Source organism: Miniopterus schreibersii (assembly GCF_964146895.1).
Source record: "Miniopterus schreibersii genome assembly, chromosome: 1".
NCBI lineage: Eukaryota > Metazoa > Chordata > Mammalia > Chiroptera > Miniopteridae > Miniopterus > Miniopterus schreibersii.
The window spans coordinates 163,848,244-163,871,211 of record NC_138101.1 but is presented as its reverse complement, the minus strand read 5'-3'; the positions used below and the strand labels follow the sequence as shown (position 1 = coordinate 163,871,211).

Genomic DNA, 22,968 nt, shown 5'->3' with positions numbered 1-22,968 from the left:
CTGGACTCCCCTGGGAGCTTTAACACCACCCCTTCAAAGTCTGGTCCAGGGGCCATGGGCGGCAGCATCATTGTAGAGCTTGCTAGAAATGTGGCGTCTGTGCCCACCTATCAGATCAGATCTGCGTCTTTACAGATCCCCAGAGATGTGCCAGTGTATTAAAATAAAGAAGCACTGCTTTAAGACATGTTGATGGGATTCTGATTTAATTCTACCTGGAGTGCAACTTGGGCACCAGGATTTTTTAGGCTCTCCAGATTATTCTAATGTTTATCCAGGGCTGGGAACCACTGATCTAAAAGTGGTGAGGAGGCCAGAGAAAGTCAGTATGGTCCACAGGAAGGAAAACAATGAAGGGCTGCCTCCAGGGCCAGGGAGGTCGCTGAGCCCACCCCTCATCACATTTTGCCCAATTCTTCAACAACTGGGGCCCTTCTCTGCCCCCATCCCCACGCCCTGCCTCACCCCCACGCCCCAGTGGTGGTTCTTCAGATTCCACTTCCATCTGGCTCTCCACATGTCCCCCAGGTCACAGCAGGGCCATCTTGGGCCCACCCTACCCCAGCTACCTGCCCTTCTTCTCCAGGTCTCGCCCGGTGGTTCAGATCAACGCCAGCCTCTACTTTGAGCCGTCCAAGATCAACATCTTCCACAGGGACTGCAAACGCAGTGGCAGAGACGCCACCTGCCTGGCTGCCTTCCTCTGCTTCACACCCGTCTTCCTGGCTCCCTATTTCCAAACAGCGACAGTCGGTAAGCCAGGCCCTCCCTCTCCTCTGTGGACTTTGGGATTGCTCTGTTTCAAAACTGAGCTTTCACTGAAATGGGTGCTGTGTCAGGTCACACCTGGAGCCACTTTGATGACTGCTAGGTGCCCATTGGATGCTCTAATTCCAAGGGACAGAGAAGAGATGTCATGCCAGGGCAAGGATGGCAGTGTGCAGAGGTGACCAAAGGAAAGGACAAGGGAAGAAGGAAGTAGTTGGGGTGTAGTTTGGATCAGAACAGAGGACTGGAAGCAGTGGAGTAAACCGGGGTGTGAAAGCCCTGAGGTCAGCCTCTGTGCAGAGCAAGAGTCAGGCCCGGGAGGGGAGCTGGAAATCAGGGGATCAGGCGGGTGAAGACCCTGGTAGCGGTGGGCGCTGCTCAGAATAGGTGTGAGTCCGTAGCAGTGCAGTTTGCTTCTGAGGGTCCATCACTTCCCTTCCAGCCAAGGCTGGGGTCAGATACCTGCTCATGGCAGCCTTGGGCCCAGGCAGCCCTAGGAAGTGACAGCTACAGGTTCTGAGACCAAGCCAGTGCAGGAAATGGGAACTACAGAGAGCTCCTCAGCCCAGGATCAGGGCCAACCAGGCAAAGAAGAAACAGGTGTCAGGGGGAAAGATGAGAATAAAGTCAGGCCTGGTGGTGTGCCCTTCTCTCAACTTCTGCCTATGAAAGGAGAAAGGTAGGACTGGCAGGGTTACGGGAGAAAGGACTGAGCCTTCTTGGCATCAGCGAAAGATCAGCCTGGCTGAAGGAGGGGAGGCTCTAGGCTTCAACCCCAGAGCAGAGCCTTCCGTTTGAGGTATTGGTGGGAAGCTGGTGGGAGCTGGCCAGCCCTCCCGAGGGTGATGGGACCTGCCACCTGCAGGGGCTCTGAAGCAGACATGCTGGGATCCCAGAGCCAAGGATGAGAGCTGTGGAAAGGAAAGGGGAGAGGTGGGAACATGCGTTGACTCTAGGAGGGGCTCAAAGGGGCATCACCCTGACCTCATGTTCTGTCTTCTCTTATACCGCATTCTTCCTCCATTTCTTCCTCTTCCCTTCGTTGTCAGCCCCATCCCCCTTCCTCCTCCTCTGCCTCTCTCTTTTCTTCAGGCCCTTTCTTTTCTCCTTTCTCACTGCATCGCTTGCTCTCTACATGGGAGTTTCCCACCCACACTGGGTCTCCTGAGGGAAAAGGAGCAGCTCTTTCCTGGACAGCCTGGAGGGCTTCCTGGAGGAGGCTGACTTTCCAGAGGCAAACCATCTTGGGTGGAAATGTAGCTTCACCTTCATGGTCTTGCCCTCTCCCTTCTCCAGGTATCAGGTACAATGCCACCATGGATGAGAGGCGGTACACGCCACGAGCCCACCTGGATGAGGGTGGGGACCGATACACAAACAGAGCTGTCCTGCTCTCCTCCGGCCAGGAACACTGTGACCGGATCAGCTTCCATGTCCTGGTGAGCCTGACACCCCGCAAACCCACTAGCAGAACCCAAGTTCCTATAGGAAGGGGCCACAGAGCTGCAGGGCTGCTGCCATGGGAGAGGCAGAGAGCTCAGCTAGTGCCAGCAGACCTCAGGAGGCCAGCCAGTGGGCAGTGTCCTGGACCATGGCCACCCCATACTTAGACCCCAGAGAATAGGCCATTGGGACACACTACCTACCCCCTGACAGTACCCTCCTCCGAAATTCCTCCTTCCCCAGCTCTCAAGCGCCCACCGCTTCTTTAGCAGGGATGAAATGTGAGGAGGGAGGGGGCGCCCAGTGAGGTCCAGCAGCAAGAGCAGGGTCAGCCAGCAGGCCCACGGCTTGAGAAAAGAGTAAGCAGGCAACTAAAAACCAAGACCAGGCAAGGCAGGTGGGTGGTGTGGACAAGCTGGGAGGTGCCGAGAGAGGCCAGCCTGGCAGAGAGGGAGAACCCTGGGGGCCTGGGGCCCCATTTAGTGGAGAAGGAAGCGGATGAGAAGTTCACCTCACCCAGAAACTCCAAGTACCCAGGCCACGACTGCAGCCTCAGGGACACAAGCAGGGGACACTCAGATCCCCTGGCCCCAGGATGCAATGGGCAAAATCAGCAAAGCTCGCGGGGGTGAGAAGTCCTCGCTCTGCTAATAGGGGGGCCTCCTCTGATGCACAGGTGCACTGGGTCTCAAAGTGTGGTCCCAGCACCAGCAGCATCCCCGTCACCTGGGAACTTGTTAGAAAAGCACCTTTTCAAACCCCATCCCAGACCTACTGAATCAGAAACTCTCGGGTGGGACTCAGTGTTTTAATAGCCCTCCCCACCCCACCCCAGGGATTGGGCTACAAGCTCAAGTTTGAGAGCACTACCTTAATACAAAGAAGCCACCCATGTCATGTCAAGATCTGGGTTCCCTTGGGGCAATTTTTTAGGCAATTCTAAGCATCCCCTCTTACCATCTATACATAGACCAACCTGAATTACCCCTATTTTGGTCACATTTGTTCATTCACGGGTTTAACACATTCATTAAGCCCCATCACAGTGCTAGGCTTGTGCTAAAAGGCTCCTGAGGGAGGAAGGCCGACACACAATAGGAGTTTGAATGCCACGTGGAAATGGCAGTGACAGATCTGGACAGGATGTGGGGGTGGGTGCTGCCAGGCTTCCTGGAGGCTGAGGTGTTGGGAGTTGGGTGCCTGGCCTTGAAGGATTAGCAAGAGCTTGGTGAGACACCCAAGCAGCCAGGTTGCCATACGCCAAACCCAGGGTCCTTTCCAAGGGGCACACTCCCCAGCGGCAGCCCCAACCAGGAACCTCCAACCCCCACGGGCAGCTCATCTATCCTGGACTCATGCTGAGGGCCCACAGGGTGTTGCCCTCCTGACAAAGTCCTGGCCCAGAAACAGATGTTCCCTCTGCCCTCACCCCGTCCTCACCTTCTCCCTCACAGGACACCGCTGACTACGTGAAGCCAGTGACCTTCTCGGTGGAATATTCCTTGGAGGACCCCGACCAGGGCCCCATGCTTGACAACGACTGGCCCACTACCCTCAGAGTCTCGGTACGTCCTGGCACACGGGACACACGGGACATACAACTCTGGTGCAGGCCCAGCGCCCCCAGGCACCACCTCCTCCCAAAAGCCCAGACCTGATGTGACAGCTACAGAGGAGTTCTTCCCCTAGCACACCCTCCCACCTCCTGCCTGCAGACCCACAGCATGCTCCTTCCTTCCTCCCTGTGACCTATGCTGAACAATTTTTTGAGGGTTGGGACCAGGCATTCTGTTGGAGGTTCCCCCAAATCCGAGCACAGGGTGAGCATTGAGTGAGTCACAGGACCAGAGGGGCCTTAGAGCTCAATCGCCTGCCTCATTTACAGATGAGAATACTGGAGGCCTGGGAGAGCCGGTCTGCTGTTTGTTGACTGACTGACTGACTGACTGACTGACTGACTAACAGACAATCTTCCCACCACAATAGGTGGCTTTAGCCTCATCCTTGGCTCTGGCCCCACCCTCAACCACAGTTTCTAATCCCTGGCTTGAGGGGCATCAGAATGCTCTGAAATCTGACAGTAGATGCTCCCTGCATCTCCCTCTGCTTATACATCCCTCGAAGGAATGTCAGCCGGTATCAGTTCTGTGAGAGCTGTGCCGGGAGAGCAGGCAAAATGTGGTAAGCAGAGTACCTCAGACCTGAGCCCTCAGGATTTAGGAAACAACTCTAAAATATGCCACCAAGCTTTCAAGCCCATGACCTTTGAGGTCCCGTCTCTGAGAATGTCTCTGGGAATTACTGTAGAATCCAGCCGGCAAACCAAAGTTCAGACACTCACTTTCTTGCATGTGTTTCTCCAACAATAACACTTCTGAAAACCCCCTTTGCTCCCATTCACCCCTATCACCCCCCAGCCGCTCCGCCATCTCCCCTCCCAGACCTCCCACACTCCACCCCCAGTCCTCAACCTTCACACCTTCCCCCTTTCCTCCTGATTGAGTCACAAACGCATAAGAGAGGCTGCCTGAAAACGCAGCTAGGAGAGGGAGAAACCTGGACTGGCAAAGCCAGGGGAGGGAAAGAGCTGGGTGCACTAGGCCTTCCATGTTTTGCCCATCACAGTAATTCCGAAGCCATGACAGCACACGACTGAGCGAGCACGTGTCACTCATTCCACACGCCCGTGGAAGCACACAGTGCAGATTCCCGTGCAGGGTACTCTTTGCTCTGACACCAACCATCTTGATACAAGGTGGTGACAAGGGTCATAGGCCAGGTCAAAGAGCAATCAGATGATAGGGCAGGGGGACTTCCTGGAGGAGATGGTTTTCAACTGGACCTTATTTTCCCATCTCTGCAGAGATGGGGAGGGTGGGCTTTTACTCCAGGACCACTGATATTACAACCAACGTATGGAAATGGAAAATAGCAAAGTGAAGGGATGTATAAAGAAAAGGTGAGAAATAGAGCTGAAAAAGACAGTCTGGGGCACACTATGGAGGGCTCTGAATAGCAGCTAAGCTTCTAGAAATCCTGTCAATCGGGGTTCTAGCCCCCAGCAAATTAGAAACATTCTTTCCATCACTCTTCTACAAATTCTTATTTAGCATCCATTAAATGCCCGCGCTGTTCTAGCGCTGTAATATTGCACCTCTTGGGGGGACGAGCCATTCCATATAATTAAGTATAACAGCTGCTTATCACGTTAAATGATTCCTTTTAATGAACTGGATAGGACTTTTCCCGAAGGTTATTAAGTAGTTTTCACACTTCTTACAGTGCACTGGGCAAAGGTGGGAAGACTTTTATTGGAGACTTAAAATCACCAAACCAGCATGGTTGCTAGTACACAGTGAAGCCCCCGAGGCTACCAAATGTCCTGAACTATGTCCCTTCACAGAATGACCTCTCTTTGCCCTACTTTATGTGGCTCTGCTGTCACCTTTCCTGGTGCTATTCAGCATGACTGCTTCTAGCTGAAAATCCACCCCGAGATGGGGAAGTCGAGTGGCGGGCTTGACAGGAATGTGTCTAAATTACGAGCATGCAGATCTAATTAAAGGCTAGGGAGCTCACCTTTGAGAAAAGTTAATGAATTTAAGATATGTGTGGCCTCTGTGACTCCTGTTTCCCCTCCCCCAGGTTTGGGCTGTGATCTTGGTAGTGACAGCCGCTGCTCCTCAGCTCCAGACTTGAGCACCCAACTGCCTGGAGGGGCCACGGGCACTTCAAACTCAACATGCCCCCAAACCAAACACCCCCTCCATTTAACCCCTCCACTTAGGAGTGAATGGTGTGGCCATCCTTCCAGACACTAAAAGAGAAACAACTCAGCCAACATCCTGGGCCCTTTTCTCCCTTAGCCCTGAGGAACTCCAGGACCTATTGATCCCACCTCTGAGGTCCCTGACCTGTTTTCTCCTCTACACACCCACTCCCACACTGACACCATCATCACCTCCTTCATGAACATTTCAGCAGCTTCCTCAATGGTCTCCCCACCTCTAGTCTTGACTCATCAAGTTCATCCACCCATGGAAGCCAGAGGAAGCCTTCAGTATACAGGTCTGGCAGGACATTCCCCTGCCAATGGTGGTTAGTGGGTCCTATCAGTTGCAAGGCATGACCCCAAGGCCCTTAAGAACTGGCTTCTGCCCATCTCCCCATCTCCTCCACCCCTTACTAGAGCAACACCAAACTACCTGCCAATTTTCAAACTCTCCCTGTTTCATGCCTCAGGACCTTTGCACAGGCTCGACCTTCCTCCTAGACTTTCCTCTCCCGCTGGTCCATCCAGCTAACTATAGATCATCCTTCAGAACTTCCCAGCACTTCCCTGAAGCCTTCTCTGACCATCTACAGGACAAATTAACTGTTTCCTCCCCTCTGCCTCTTCTATTCATCATATGGATTTCTTTTTTTTGTTTTTTGCACATTTCACACTGTAGTTATTTGTTCACACACCAGTCTTCGCCATGAGCTGGGAGTAGAAGCTGTGTCTTCCTCATTCTATCGCGCTCATACGAAAAACCTTGCCCCCCGCACAGTAGGTGATCAGTAAATGTTCCCTGGAACTGCTCTGCCAGCGGAGTGGGTATTTTGTGCTACCAGCTCAGTTAGGAGCTGAGAGGGACCCAGGAGGAGTTGAGTTTTGAACCATGTTTTAAGAAGGGAACATCTATGCAAAAGCATAATTAACAGCAGTGTGGTGTCTGTAAAAAGGGCAGAAAAGACAAAGCCCATGACTGGTGCAGTACAGAGAGAAGCTGTGTGCTGTGGGGGTGAGGGATGGCCCACAGCAAAGATGGGGACTCCAGGCTGTGGGTTTCCTATCCAGCTGCCCCCCCCCCCCGGCTCTCCCTGGTCCAGGTTCCCTTCTGGAATGGCTGCAATGAGGATGAGCACTGTGTCCCCGACCTCCTGCTGGATGCCCACAGTGACCTGCCCACAGCCATGTGAGTTTGGCCCCTCCTTGCCCCTACCGACTCCTCCTCCTTCCCTGCTGGGGGAGCCGAGCTCCTAGGGCCCTGGATTATCTCCTACACGTCCTTTTCATAAGCAGCATGGATCAAACACTGAACTTGGAGCCTGGGTCTAGTCCAGGCTCTGCCTCTAACTCCTGTGTGACCTCAGGAAAGTCTCTTCCTTCTCTGGGCCTCAGTTACCTACTCTGTAAATTGAATACCCCTAGTCTAACCCAACCTCTTCAAGCTTTGTTTAGAAATAGAAATCCTTTCTTACGAGCCCATACTATAAAACAGACATAAGGCGGAGACCACGGGCCTGGAGATCCAGGTACTCACCCTGCAATCACAGGTGAGTTTACCTTTAAGGTTCATTGACTGACCACTTGAGCTCCATGCTGGGGAGACCAGCAGAGGGTGCCCACAATCCCCTGGAAGAAACAAACTAGCATACAAGGAAAAGTAGGAACAATATCCTATTTGAAATTTATGTAATATATTTTCAAATAATTGTGCTCAATTTTTAAACAACTATGAGATGATTTAGATAGAGACATACACACCATGACATACGATAAATAGAAATAGCCCATTCAAACCTTGTAGAAGGATGAAGAATTAAATATTTCAAGCACCTACGCTAATAATCAGAATTATCTCTACATTTAGCTCTGAGCTTCCTGGCAGCCAAAGCCAAAAGGGAAACATGCTGAGTAGAGAGGTGATACATGAGTAGTGAGTTCTACCCCTGCATTCCCCCTTCCATCGGCCTCACCCCTGGTGGTCTCTTTCCTGCAGGGAGTATTGCCAGAGGGTGCTGAGGAAGCCTGCTCAGGACTGCTCCACATACACGCTGTCCTTTGACACCACAGTTTTCATCATAGAGAGCACGCGCCGGCGGGTGGCAGTGGAGGCCATGCTAGAAAACAGGGGCGAGAACGCCTATAGCACGGTGCTAAATATTTCACAGTCAGCAAACCTGCAGTTTGCCAGCTTGATTCAGAGGGTAAGACCACAGCAACCTGCCCAGCCTACCTGAGGTTGTGGTGGTGATGGTAGTGGTGGTGCTGGAGGTGGTAATAGTGGTTGTGATGGAGGTGGTAGTGGCAATGGTAGTGATAGTAGAGGTGGTGGTGGTGGTGGTGGTGGTGGTGGGGGTGGGGGTGGTGGTGGTGGTGATGGGGGTGGTGGTGGTGATGGTGGTGATGGTGGTGGTGGTGGTGGTGATGGTGGTGGTGGTGGTGATGGTGGTGATGGTGGTGGTGGTGATGGTGGTGGTGGTGATGGTGGTGATGGTGGTGGTGGTGATGGTGGTGGTGGTGGTGGTGGTGGTGGTGGTGGTGGTGATGGTGGTGGTGATGGTGTGATGGTGGTGGTGGTGGTGGTGGTGATGGTGGTGATGGTGGTGGTGGTGGTGGTGATGGTGGTGGTGGTGGTGGTGGTGGTGGTGGTGGTGGTGATGGTGATGGTGGTGGTGGTGGTGGTGGTGGTGGTGGTGGTGATGGTGGTGGTGGTGGTGGTGGTGATGGTGGTGGTGGTGGTGGTGGTGGTGGTGGTGGTGGTGGTGATGGTGGTGGTGGTGGTGGTGGTGGTGGTGGTGGTGGTGGTGGTGGTGATGGTGGTGGTGGTGGTGGTGGTGATGGTGGTGATGGTGGTGGTGGTGGTGGTGGTGATGGTGGTGGTGGTGGTGGTGGTGGTGGTGGTGGTGGTGGTGGTGGTGGTGGTGATGGTGATGGTGGTGGTGGTGGTGGTGGTGGTGGTGGTGGTGATGGTGGTGGTGGTGGTGGTGGTGATGGTGGTGGTGGTGGTGGTGGTGGTGGTGGTGGTGGTGGTGATGGTGGTGGTGGTGGTGGTGGTGGTGGTGGTGGTGGTGGTGGTGGTGATGGTGGTGGTGGTGGTGGTGGTGATGGTGGTGATGGTGGTGGTGGTGGTGGTGGTGATGGTGGTGGTGGTGGTGGTGGTGATGGTGGTGGTGGTGATGGTGGTGGTGGTGGTGGTGGTGATGGTGGTGGTGGTGGTGGTGGTGGTGGTGGTGATGGTGGTGGTGGTGGTGGTGGTGATGGTGGTGATGGTGGTGGTGGTGGTGGTGGTGATGGTGGTGGTGGTGGTGGTGGTGGTGGTGGTGGTGGTGGTGATGGTGGTGGTGGTGGTGGTGGTGATGGTGGTGGTGGTGGTGGTGGTGGTGGTGGTGGTGGTGATGGTGGTGGTGGTGGTGATGGTGGTGGTGGTGGTGGTGATGGTGGTGGTGGTGGTGGTGGTGGTGGTGGTGGTGGTGGTGATGGTGGTGGTGGTGGTGGTGGTGGTGGTGGTGATGGTGGTGGTGGTGGTGGTGGTGGTGGTGGTGGTGGTGATGGTGATGGTGGTGATGGTAGTGGTGGTGATGGTAGTGGTGGTGATAGTGGTAGTGATGGTGGTGATGGTGATGGTGGTGGTGGTGGTGGTGATAGTGGTTGTAGTGGAGATTGTAGTAGTGATGGTGGTAATGGTGGTGATAGTGGTGATGATGGAGGTGACGATGATTTTACAGAGAAAGAAAATGAGGCATAGAGAGGGGTTAAATGGTCTGAACAGGACCACACAGCTAATAAGTAGCTGAGTGGGATTCCCACCCAGCAGTTGGCTCCTGAGCCTGCACTTCATGACAGGGCACAGTCCTCGTGTATGTTCTCTGGGATTCCTTCCTAAAGGCCCAAAAGGCCACACAGGGCCCCGCACAACTCTCTGGCACAGCCCTGTATATGTCCAAAGAAATCACCAGTGTCCGAGTGCTACCCTGTGCTAACCCTGAACTCCCGGGGCATAAGTGCCCTGTCTTAGCCCCATCTGTCCCCAGGGCCAGGTCAGGGCTGGACACATAGAAGACCCTCAAGACATGTTTGTTGTGTAAAACTAAGACATTGTTGTCATGTGTGGGTGCTGGGAGGGTCTAGATTTGGGGTGTTTAGGAGAAATTGAGCCCCAAACCTGCAGCCGCTTTTTCCTGCTTCCCTGGCCCCAGACTTTACAACCCTGTGCCTGTTCATAACCCTGGGAGGAAGAAAGCATGGCATTTTGTTACTTTGGCACAAAGGGCTTTGGAAGTGAGTGAAGGAAAAGAGAAGTGGGGAATGTGTCCTGTAATGTGCTGTGTCCTCGCATGCAGCAGGCGGTGTGCAGGGCTGGCCTGCAGCCTGGCTCCTCCACAGATGCCGCCCATCTGCCCCCAGCCTAGAAGATGTTCACAGCTTGGAGATCAGCACACCTCTCCTCTGTCTCCCCCACACACCCCACCATCTGACCAAGGGGAGCTGTTGTAGAGGAAGCACCCCCTCAGCCAAATGAAAATGTGTTGTTAGTCTATCACACACACTTTGTACACACACATACACGCAAAAACATACAAACCTACATATACATCCAAGTAAACACAAATACCATGTATGCATGCAACTGGGCACATGCACACACATGTACCCACGTGCAGACCCACACACACAGTCTACACAGACATGCCTCTACATCCACACGTGCATGTGCCCAGGCTGTGCCCAGTGGTGCAGCACCCACAACAGGTACAAATAACCCTCATAATGATAGCCGCCGTACATAGAATGATTACACAAGTCTGGGCATTGAACGAGGCCCTGCATTTACATGCATTGTATCATTTGATCTTCATAACAACTAAACACAGTAGGTACCATCATCCCCATTTAGCAGATGAGCAAAATGAGACCCAAGCAAATGAGCGCACAGTGAACCAGCAGCATTTTGCCAGAATACTGTGTGTAAGTCCCTTCCTCTGGACCTGTGCTGAGGGCACCCTGCTAGCCCAGCGGGCCCCAGATAAGCTGGAGAGCCTGGTGGTGTTTCCCCCTAACTCTGCCAGCCTTCTCTCAATGCCCAGCAGCCAGTGAGTGACCTGCTGTTGAGAGTCTGGAACCTGACGGTGGTGGGAGGTTTGGAGGGGCGGAGCCACAGGAAAAGGAAAGAGAAAGAAGCCCCGCCTGCCAGTTGGCTGGTAGCAGAGGCTCCCGAGAGCTCCCAGTGAGAGAGCAGACAGCCCTGGGCGGCATAGAGCCTCAGGGGAACCCCCACAGTTCCCCCCAGGAGTCAGCCCACAACCCACCCACTGTTATTCTGGATCACAAAGTCATGTGAGACCCCCAAAGCCTCATTTCTTGGCTCAAGGAGATCTTTTGCAATCCTGATGGAAAGACATGCAGTCAATTAAAGGGCTGCACAGCCAGAGGGAGGCGGGACAGCCAGATAGGAGAGCCTTCAAATCCCAACTCTGGCCACTTTCCCGCCATCTGAGCTAGATGCTTCCCATCTTGGGCCCTCAGTGTCCCCACCTGAAAGCAGGACGGTAAGTCCTGTGTCCTGGGTTGATACAGAGGGAAAGATAAGGCATGTACGGGAGCTCCAGACCGCTCTTTGCACAACCCAGCACCACGGAGCGTGTCCCCATCACTGCCTCACCTGAGCCACCAGGGCCCCTGTGGTCCCAGCGTCAGAGGGCCTGTGCTGCAACCTCAGTGTGGGCTGTGGGGTCTAAGGGTGGCCCCAAGACCTGGGTCTCAGGCCCCATCTAACTGCTGCCCCCATGTCCCCCCCACCACCCACAGGAGGACTCTGATGGCAGCATCGAGTGCGTGAACGAGGAGAGGAGACTCCACAAGAAAGTCTGCAATGTCAGCTACCCCTTCTTCCGGGCCAAGGCCAAGGTTGAGGCTGGGGGCAGTTTAGGACGGGAGCAGGGTGGGTACTGGGAGGCTCCGGGAGGCAAGAGAAATGGAAGTGAACAGAGGGGAGGACTGGGGAGGGATGCAGAGGCCTGAGGGTGGGTTTTAAGTATGTTAGTTTTTCCCTCTCTCACACAATGACATTCAAATTATCTAACCAGCCGGCCATCCCCAGGGAAGCAGGCTGTGCACCAGGAGAGCCCCCCTTCACCTCAGGGGCAGTCCTGCCACTCCCACCCCACCACTCTTGGCAGTTGTCCCATTGTCCTTTAAACTCCTCTAAACTAACAAGTTTTCTAAATGTCCAGCCTCGTCTCTGTGCTGTGCATGGGGAGAAAAGTGAACATTTCTCAAGCACCTGCCACATGCTTCAAAGTGCATATGACAAGAGTGTAGGTGCGTGGAGTGAAGCGAGAAGCAAATTCAAGGGGAAAGGGAGGTAAACTCCAGATTGTGGGACATCTGCCCATCACCCCTGGGCAGTGGGCAGCCACTGAAGGTTCTGGAACAAGAGAAGACCTGAGGCTAAGCTGCTTGTAAAGCAGGGATCAGACAGAGGGGAGCTTAGGCAGGAGCCAGCCACAGAGCAGCGGCGTGTTCCCAGGAGCAGGGTCTGCAAGACTGGGGAAGGGGGGAGACGGGGGAGGGAGATTAGGGCTCCCTGTAACAGAACCTCCCCAGTGGAACACAAGTCAACATTGTATTTTCAGGGTGCAGCTCTGACAAACCAGGAGCTCTAAAGTGAAGCCCCAGGGTCGGGGGCAGCACACAGCACAAGCTCCCCTCCCCTGCTGCTTCCTGGGAGAAGGGGACCCCAGGTCTCACGGGGAAACTCCAGGAGGGTCAGACCTGGGAAGAGCACAGTGGTCTGTGCAAAGCCCCAGTACCCACACCCACCCACCCATAGTGGGGAAGGCAGCGAGGAGGGTCAGTTGTCATAAGGCCACACAGTCAGGGATCCAGGCCCACTCCTGGGCAAAGGCCAAGGGAAGGAGCAAGCTGGGCCATCAGAGGGGCAGGAGGGCTGCTGGACATAGAGGCAGGAGCCTTATTAACCTGCTGGGTGGCCCCGGGCAGCCATCACCCTTCTTCGGGCCTTACCTCCCACCAAGGCAAGAACAAGGGGTGGGAGGGCCTGTCTTACCACTCACATCTGGCCCCACATACTATGCTGCATGGTGACAGCCAGCGTCCCTTCCCACCAGCAAGCCTCCCATGAAAATCCTGCAGAAAGAGTCTGAAGTTGGACTTTTTGCCTTCTAGTCACCTATAGTTAAAAACAATAAAGGAGGAGGGCAGGGGGCTGCCCCCCAGCCAAGAAATCCATCAGAGGAGCTGCTGTCCTCCTGCGTCCCCCTCAGCAGCCCCAGACGGAGCTCCTGTTACTCCGGCACCTGGCCCTCCCTCCCCCCAGCCAGCAGGGCTCACCCAAGTGGGCAGGGGGCTGGAAGGGGTGGGTCAGGGCTTGTCCAGGCAATGCCCAGGCATGCAGTTCCCGGCCACCCCAGCTCCAGTGACTTCTTCCTTGCAGGTGGCTTTCCGTCTAGATTTCGAGTTCAGCAAATCCGTCTTCCTGCACCACCTGGAGATCCAGCTCACGGCGGGCAGGTCAGGGCCTTGGCTGCTCCCTCTCCCTCCCAGCACACTCCTCCTGCCCACCCCCTGCTCTGCCGCTCCTGCACTGAATCCCCCGCCAAGCCCTGTCCCTAACCACTCCAACCTGGGAGGGCCCCGGGTCAGTCCCCAAATGTGAGCCAACCTGCTGCCTGCTGTGCTGCCACCAGTCATTCTTGGGCAGCTTGGATATAAATAATACCTTTATTTTTATGTAGTATTTTATATAGCAGCTGTTTTAAAACCCGACAGCTATAAAGCACTGTACATACAATATCTCAGTCAGTCCTCACAGCAGCCCCTAAGATAGGCAAAGCAGGGGTATTCCCCACCCCCTCCAAGTTCTAGGTATGAAAGGGGAGGCTTCAAGAGGCTGAGTGCATTTCCCAGTGGCCCGCAGCAAGTCAATAGTACAACCAGGTCCTGCTCACCTCTCTGCCCTTGGAAATGTTTCCATTTTTAAAAGAGCTTCCCTTACTCTGTGTAGGTCTGTCTGTCTGTCTCCCAGGTTTGCTATAGGTTGACACCGTGAATCACCCTGTGTGGGTAGTAAAGGCTCTTTTCTTTTTCAGGAAATTAGCTCTGTGAGGGAAGGGAGGCAGGGAGGGATCTGACAACTCTGGGGCCTTGTAAACAGCTCAAACCCTCCTGGGAGCTTTTCCTCGCTGAGAAATAAATACTGAAGGCCAACCGAACACCAGCCTTCCAATACATTCACGCACACACACTCACACACACTCATGCACTCACACAGGCACACACACGCACACATGCACACTCAGGCACACACACATACACTCTCGCACATGCATGCATACCCAGTCACACATGAGTCAGAGGTCACGGGAAGGAGCACTGGTAATCAACACACCAGCATGTGCTACACGAATTGTGCATTTGGATGGAATTCCCACTTGACATGAGACAGAGTTTATAAGATGTATTAATATCTTAATATCAATACATGATCTTCCTGCTCTTAGAAAACATGGCCCTCTTCTCCTGGGAAACGAGTGCACTTGCACAGTAGTGTCTTTGCACAGCTGTGGGTGTTTGTGAATCAGACACATGCAGACAGGACAGTGCAGTGCTTTGTGTGTCCAGTATCCCCTTTGGAATTAAACCCCTGTCCTGAGGTAAGGCTCCCAAAGAGACCAAAACTCAGTGTATATAATAAGAGGAAATCATACGTTTTTATGTCTGAAATTATTTTCCCTGAGCTCATGATGCTGGAAAGGGCAGCACATTTGACAAAACTCCCTCCAAACATCTCCTAAGTTCACTCTCCGGCCTTTTCAAGGCAGCAAAACACCCTCAGCCAGCCTGTGGGATCTGCCCCCACCCCCACCCCCCATCACCCCAGGAAGGGTGGTCCAAGGATAAATAAACTGCTCTACTGAGAACTCCTCTCTGTCTTCCCTGAACTTGGGCAGAGCAGGCAGCCTTCGGCCCAAGGCATCATCTCCCTCCAGACCCACAGCACAGGATTTGCCCCTCTGCCCCACGAGGGGGCTCAGCAGGGAGGGCTCAAAATAGTGGCCATGCCGGCCTGCACTGTCCTCCCAGCTTCCATCCAAAGTCTCTTCCTGCCCCACAGCAGCCCAGATGTGTTGCACTTAAAAAGGCAGCAGGAGGTAGAAGAGGGTATGGGGGGGATAAATGGTGATGGAAGGAGACTTGACTTGAGGTGGTGAACATATAATACAATATACAGATGACGTATTGTAGAATTGTACACCTGAAAACTGTATCATTTTATTAAGCAGTATAAAAAAGAAAAGAAAAGCTGATGTCACCTGTTCCCCTGCAGCCCCCGCCCTTCCCCTCCTGGCAGCTACTCCAGGGTCCCTCGCTGGCCGTTCCAATGCCCGTGAGCCCTGGGGGAGCCAGGGTGCTCCTTCGCTTCTCAGGCTGACTCAGACCCTCCTGTGCAGCGAGCCAGTCCCTGCACTGGCCCTCGCGGGGCAGGTAGAGGGACAGCCGTCTCCCTCCTGACCCCGCTGCCTGCCTCCCTGCAGCGACAGTGATGAAGAGGAGAGCACCAGGGAAGACAACACAGCCCTCCTGCGCTTCCACCTCAAATATGAGGCCGACATCCTCTTTACCAGGTGGCCGGGGCCCCAGGGTTCCGGGGGGGGGGGCGTGAGAGGAGTGAGGCCTAAAGTGGGGTGCCCTCTGGGGGGCCCTGATAGGGTCAGAGGTACCAGGAGCTGGGCCCCAGTGCTGAGGGACTGTGAGATGGAGCCAAGTGTGTCCCTGAAGGATCAGAGTACAGCTCCCCCAGCCATGGTGGGGAGATTGTACCAGAACAGAGGAAGGAGGGGACACAGACCCGGCCCCCAAGGAGCTCTCAGCAGGGACAGCCGGCAAGGGCCGTGCATCAGGAGGAACCCACCCCAGGTGCAGGCAGCAAGTAGGGCATGATCTGTGGAGGATTTTAAAATAGTAATAAAACCTACTAAGTCCTTCTGCTTTTCATTACCACCTTGCCCCAGCAATTCTAAACGTCAGTGAGAAAATGTTCCTCCCTAGGCAGGCTGTTCACACTGCCCACACCCCCGGGTGTGCCACTGGCCCAGTCTGTCCTCGGAGAGCTCCCAGGCAGAGAGAGATGTCTGGAGAGAACAGCAAACACACAAAGTTCAGGCCCTCTCACGACCACCGCTAGAGGCTGGAATGGTGCACAGTGGGCAAGTTCATGTTCAACAGAGGCCATGCCCCTGGGCTGAGAGGCTAGGGCAGGGATGGCAGACGACCGGCACTTCTGGCTTGGGCCCATCCCACACACCAGGCAAACGTAGCTGATGGGTGTCAGCAATTCTTTCTGCCCAGCCTCAGAATCCTCCCCAACACAGCGCTCCCGATGGACACAAGGGGAAACCTGTTTTTTGTGGCCTGGGGGAGACAGTCCTCTTTCGTTCATTCATCCATCTAGCCAACACTGACTGAGCTCACGGCCGCCCTGTCCTCTGTCCCTGCAGGAGCAGCAGTCTGAGCCACTATGAGGTCAAGCCCAATAGCTCACTGGAGAGTTATGATGGCATTGGGCCTCCCTTCAGCTGCGTCTTCAAGGTAAGGCTGGAGGGAGCCAGGCAGAGAGTGAAAGGCAGGAGCTGAGGGTCCCCCATTTGGGAGGGGAGGAATCTGAAATCATTGCTAGTGCTCCGGGTCATCTTAACCCTGCCACCCACTCACTGGGTGACTTTAGGCAAGTCACTTCCTCTCTCTGGGCCTCTCAGTCCTCATCTGGAAAATAATAGGGCTGGTTTGAGAGAACATATCAGTGAAAATTAGGTGTGGCTGCATATAATTATATTTTAATTTAAAAACAACAACAACAGTAGTCTAAACACACTAGGGGTTATGCTCTCCCATACAAGCGTTGGCAGATTCACAAAGTCATCCAGGGTCAGGTCTCCTGTCTTTATGCTCCACCATCCTCAACATGCAATTATTAGCCTCAACTTCACAGTCCAAGAAGGCTGCAGCTCCAGCCATTACGTTCTCATTCCAGGCAGCAGGGAGAAGGGACAGAGAGCAGGAATGAGGTCCTTGGCAGTTCCTCACACTTCAGTTATCTCTCATTGCCCAGAACGTTGTGATTTAGCTTTAAGGGGGCCTAGGAAGTGAGGCTTTTTGTCTTGGTTTCTGTCACTAAGGACTATAGGCGAAGAATTAGGAGGCAGCTTAGCAGTGTCTGCCACAGTGGCCCTGCCATCTCCCCCACCCCTGAACTGCTATGTGAGAGCCAGAGGCAGGCTCACTGAGACCTGGATGGCTCATCCAAGAGAGGTTTAGTAACCTGCCCAAAGCCACACAGCTCATACGTGACAGCAGCCCCAGGTTATATTCCCAGTCTTTCTGATTCCAAAGTCCTCCTTATTACCACTGCGGCTCTAACTCCAAATGTGTCACAGCTAGAATGTGAACTACCACACACTCGCTATTTATATCCTCAATTAATTAATAGTTATCTCTCTTAATAAATGAATTGCTATCACCATCTCCACCCCCAGGGTGGCCACCAGTGCCAGGCAACAAAATCCCCCAGAGCCAAGAGGAGTTGAAAATAGAAGTGACCCTTGCTCTCCAGTTTCAGGCCCCCTCCCTCTGACTTGTCCTCAGCCTGCGGGAGCCCATCCTTCTGGGATCCCTGCAGCCCCCGGGGTGACTTGGCAGAGTCTTCAAGCTTCCACAGTGTTTCCCAGGCCTGGCTGGGGGATGGTTGGCCCCACTGAACCTTGTTCTCAACCTCCCCTCCCCCAACTGCTGCTGGTGCACTGACACCCCTCCCTCTTGGCCACAGGTTCAAAACTTGGGCTTGTTCCCTGTCCACGGCGTGATGATGAAGATCACCGTACCCATCGCCACCAGGGGCGGCAACCGCCTGCTGATGCTGAGGGACTTCCTCGCCGACCAGGTACCGCTGCCCTCAAGAGCTGGCTGAGGGGAGGGGACTGGAAGCAGACAGACATACCCCTATGTGTGTCCTAAGTGCTCAGACCCCGGCTCCTTCTCCCAAAACCAGGCCAGCTGGGCCTTCTCTGGAAGAGGAGGAGGGAGGGGCATCCTGGATGCTGAGTTTGCCAGCACTGATTGTGAAGGTGGTTGTGTGTATGCCTCGTGCAGGTGAACACATCCTGTAACATCTGGGGAAACAGCACCGAGTACCGGCATTCCCCGATGGAGGAAGACTTGAGTCGTGCCCCACAGCTGGTGAGTGTCCCCCAAACCGAGAGCCATGGGGATGGGGGAAGAAGAGTGCTGTCTGAGCTCTGGGGGCTAGTTCTCTCCTTGTCCCACAGTTTGTCAATAAGAGTCTGTTGAGCCCCCATATGCCCAGCTTCAAACCAAGAGGAAACAGAATAAGGAAAAGATACTTCTTGCCCTTAGTGAGCTCACCATCTCTCAGGAGACACAGAATGAGTGCCTAAGAAGCCAGCGAACAAGCCTGTGATAGGTGTCAAGAGAATGACAACAGGAGCAGACAATGGAAACACTAACTTGAAAAGATACCTACACCCCCACGTTCACTGCTGCATTACTTACAACAGCCAAGATGTGGAAACAACCTAGGTGCCCACTGATGGATAAAGAAATTGTGACATATATATGCAACAGAATATCATTCAGCATAAAAAAGAAAAAGTCTTGCCATTTGCAACAATGTGGATGGACCTTGAGGATATTATGCTAAGTGGAATGAGTCAGACAGAGAAAGACAAATACTGCGTGATATCACTTATATGTGGAATCTTAAAAAAAAAAAAAAAATCAAGCTTATAGATACAGAGAACAGATTGATGGTAGCCAGAAGCAAAGGTGGGGTGGAAAAATGGATGAAGGGGGTCAAAAGGTTAAAAAAAAACAAAAAACAGGGCTAGTGGACTTGCACCTGAGCTTAAAAGAGCCATAGGATACAGATAAGCAGAGGGAAGGGGAGGAAGCCAGATGGAGGATCGCTAGAGGGGCCAGAACATACATGACTTATATTGGAGATATTGACACATCAACTGGGGCCTCCCTGCCCCCAGAAATGAAAGGCGGCTCAGCTTCAACTCCCAAAACCCTCCCTAAGACACCTGTTGGTTTCCAGGTTTATGTCCTCACAGCTGCCTCTGTCCCCAGATACCCTTTGCTGTGAATGCTTTCACTCTTCCTTACCCAGACAAAAATCTTAGCTGTTTTAGTTTGATTTCCCCAAACAAGTTCTTCACACAAAGCATTTTTTAATGTAGTGCATTTTACTGAAGACTTGGGCTTGGGTAGGGCTGAAGTGGGTGCAAAACAGTGACACAGATAACTTTAACCTAATACATTCTAATAATTGTTTGGCATTTCTATTAAGACAATATCATCTGCTGATAATAATAGCTTTAGCTTTACCATTCAATTCTTAAAAATTGTTTTTCTTGTCTTATTGCTCTGGCTAGGATATCCAAGGTAATGGTAAACAGAAATGACAGTCTTGTCTTGTTCTTTATTTTAAAGAAATTGTTTTTAATATTTCATTATTCAATAGGATACTTGCCATAGGTTCATTCTAAATACCCTTTATTCAGATTCAAGAAGTTCTCCAGGAGTTTTTATCATAAACTAAGGTTGGATTTCCTAAAATGCTTTTTCTTCATGTTACAGTAATCATCTACTTGTTTCCTTTAACCTGTTTGTATGGTGATGACATTTATAGGCTCCCTAACATTGAACCAAAATTTTGTCCTGGAATGCACCCAATTATGCACAACCTCAAATGGAACATCAGATATACCATCCTTACCTCAGCCTCCAGCCACCTGCTGGCAGCCCCAGCCCATGTGTCCCCCAGCCCCACCTCTCTCTTTGTTCCCTATCCTTTGTCCCTCCTCCCCCAAGAGCAAAACCCCACTTGGCCTAGCAGTGCAGCTGAGCCATCTCTCTGGTAGCCCAAGCCCCTGCTCACATTTTCAGATCATAGCTAGGTTTCTGCCTCCCCTGCTCACATTTTCAGATCATAGCTAGGTTTCTGCCTCCCCTGCTCCCCCAGAGCGTCGATGCCCAACCCCAAGAAACTACCTTCTCTTTCAGAATCACAGCAACTCCGACGTAGTATCCATCAACTGCAACGTGAGGCTGGGCCCCAACCAGGAAATCAACTTCCATCTGCTGGGGAACCTGTGGTTGCGGTCCCTAAAAGCAGTAAGTAGAACACCTGGGCTGGGCTGGGCTGGGCTGGGCTGGGCTGGGCTGGGCTGGGCTGGGCTGGGCTGGGCTGGGCTGGGCTGGGCTGGGCTGGGCTGGGCTGGGCTGGGCTGGGCTGGCAGGAAGAAGGGGAAGAAGGTGGGTGCTGGGGAGTCTCCCACTGGGGGAGGGGTCAGCTTCTGACAAGGCCTCTGATTATACAGCTCAAGTACAAGCTGATGAAAATCACGGTCAACGCAGCCTTGCAGAGGCAGTTCCACAGTCCTTTCATCTTCCGAGAGGAGGATCCCAGCCGCCAGGTGAGCCCCTGGGAACCCTGCAGACCTGGGCTTGAGCCAGGCCAGCTTGGGAAGGGGTCACCTCTTCCCCTACAGTTTTCCTACACCCTCTGCCATGTGTTCCTGCAGGAGAGAGATGGACAGAACCGCCAGCAGTTAGTGCAGCATCAGAGGAGAGAAAAAAAGCAAAGCAAACAGCCCCTTGGGGGCAAAAGTGGACAGGGGGCCAGAAATAGGCATTTGCCCAGTGCCTCAGGGGCCCCAGGCTCTGCACTTCAACAGCAGCATGGGGCACAGGAAGGAGGGGAACCTGCGTATTTTACTATTTTACATTAGAGGAAACTGAAACTGGAGCCCAGGGCAGCCTGCCTCAGGGCGGCTCATTGGCTCCAGCAGCAGGGAGGCTGTGTCTTGGGCAGGCTGGCAGCTAGAATGGCCATCCCACCCCCGGCCTCCCCATCCATTCGCCCCTCAGCTCTAATGAAGTGCATGTGCCCTGTGCTTTAGAAGTCTGGTGTGAACTGAATTGGTGAAGGCCAAGGGATGTCCTGGTATTGACACTTTTCATATTGGGTAAAACCAGATCAAACTGGCTTAAATTGGGCTGGAAAGGGATGGGGCTCCGTGCAGTGTTCTGGAAAAATGAAAAGTTGGGTCTTAAAGTCAAGTCCATTTCTCTGCAATGAGGCATCTCAGACGTGGGGCACTGCTGCCCTCCACTGGCCATGTCCCCAAATTGCCAGCCTGGGCTCCAGGTGAATGTTTAATACTAGATGCTGGGTAAGCCCCCCAGTCCCACCCCAGATGCTACAGAGCAAAACAGGCATGGGCTGGAAGCCAGCCCTTAAGAAAGCCCACAAATACCCATCACAAACAGGGTGGGGTGTGCCAGGCGAAGGGCTAGCAGGTGCAAAAGCCCAGAGGCAGCACTCAGGGAGCCCTCCCAAGGAGCGGTTTTATTTGTTCATTTGTTCATTAAGCATTTGTGGGTGCCCCCCCTATGACTCAGGCCCCCTAGGGGATACAGAGAAACAAGGACAACAAAGCGTGGGTTGGATCTAGGGGTGAGCGCAGGTGCTGGGGATTGGAGGTGGTCAGACCAGGGAAAGCTTTCTGGAGACAGCCCACTTGAACTGAATCTTGAGAAATGTGTTAGAATTTCCCAGGTGACCAAGAGAGAAGAGGCATGGTACAGGCGCGCATGCGCATGCACGCACTCACACAAACTGCCGCTCTCTCCGCACTAGTTCATGTCTCTCAAATGAATTCCTTCTCCTTCCATTCACCCACCCCACCCCCCAAAAATCCCTCTTATGCTTTCTGGATGCCTCACTTCTCTTTCTGAAATTCAGCAATTCCAAATGTGAGCCTGTGTTGGCTCAGCTCTGTGCTAGGGGCCCAGGGTGGGAAGGCAGAGCAAGGTCCAGCCTGCAGGGATGGCAAGAGAACATATCAGGGACCTGTGATTAGTTGAGCCCTAACTATGCACCAGGCATTGTAATGGACACCTCACATGTTATCTGTGAGGTATGTCCCACTGCCCCATTTTTCACATATGGAAACTGAGGCTGTGTGAGATAAGGCAGAAGGAGGGCAGTGACTTACCTCAAGTTAAATAGTGACTCAGCAGCCAAGCCAGGGCTGTACCATGCTGTGGCAGGGGTTCAGTTGTTCAGTCACTCAGCACGTTGACTGGGCTCCTACTCTGTCCCAGGCCCAATTCCTGCTCTGAAGATAGAGCAGCAAATAAATCAGATAAAGCCCCTGCCCTCCTGGAGCTGACATTCCAGGTGGGAAGAAAGGCAATTAACATAGATACAGGGCAGGTAAAAGTAAGTTCACAGTTGTCAGTACTTGAAACAGAGTTTGTTCTTGTACTATTCTTATTGTATTTTCCACATGAACAACTGTAAACCTACGTTTGCCCATTGCTGTATATACAATATCAAGTGATGAGGAGTCTGCCAAACAAAACAAAAAAACCCGCAAGCACGTAAGGGGGGAGGCTCAGGGGGCACTATTTTATACAGAGGGATTAGGTAAAGCCTCTCCAATAAAGTGACACCTGACAGAGACAATGAGCCATGCTAGGGAAGGAAAGCAATGCAAAGGCCCTACAGCAGGTATGCTTCGCATGTTGGCGGCCAGGTGGCTGGAGTAGAGAACAAGAAGGAGAGTGGGAGAAGAAGTCAGCAAGGTTAGCAGGGACAGAGTACAGGCCCTTGCAGGCCAGGGCAAGGACTGTCTATATATATATTTTAATATATCTTTATTGATTTTAGAGAGAAGGAGAGGGGGGGAGAGAGAGAAACATCAATGATGAGAGAGAGTCATTGATCAGCTGCCTCCTGCACGTCCCCAACTGGGGATCGAGCCCACAACCCGGGCATGTGCCCTGACCGGGAATCCAACTTTGATCTCCTGGATCCTAGGTCGATGCTCAACCACTGAGCCGCACCAGGCCAGGCCTATTTTTTACTCTGAGTGAGACCTGAA

The 22,968-nt window shown here is 53.2% G+C and overlaps 1 protein-coding gene across 3 annotated transcripts in view; it reads left to right on the top strand.

Annotated features, from left to right (window-relative positions):
* ITGA11 (integrin subunit alpha 11) overlaps positions 1-22,968 on the top strand; it is a 117,437-nt gene that overhangs the window by 91,823 nt on the left and 2,646 nt on the right. For 2 of the 3 annotated variants that reach the window (XM_081124048.1, XM_081124050.1), the window contains 13 exons: positions 587-753; positions 2,065-2,207; positions 3,666-3,776; positions 7,084-7,169; positions 7,977-8,184; positions 11,786-11,884; positions 13,434-13,510; positions 15,535-15,624; positions 16,498-16,588; positions 17,823-17,936; positions 18,146-18,232; positions 20,081-20,191; positions 20,398-20,493. In XM_081124048.1, the coding sequence (XP_080980174.1) occupies positions 587-753; positions 2,065-2,207; positions 3,666-3,776; positions 7,084-7,169; positions 7,977-8,184; positions 11,786-11,884; positions 13,434-13,510; positions 15,535-15,624; positions 16,498-16,588; positions 17,823-17,936; positions 18,146-18,232; positions 20,081-20,191; positions 20,398-20,493 (1,480 nt within the window). The remainder of the gene's footprint in view (positions 1-586; positions 754-2,064; positions 2,208-3,665; positions 3,777-7,083; positions 7,170-7,976; positions 8,185-11,785; positions 11,885-13,433; positions 13,511-15,534; positions 15,625-16,497; positions 16,589-17,822; positions 17,937-18,145; positions 18,233-20,080; positions 20,192-20,397; positions 20,494-22,968) is intronic. The other variant, XM_081124049.1, reaches the window with a different exon arrangement.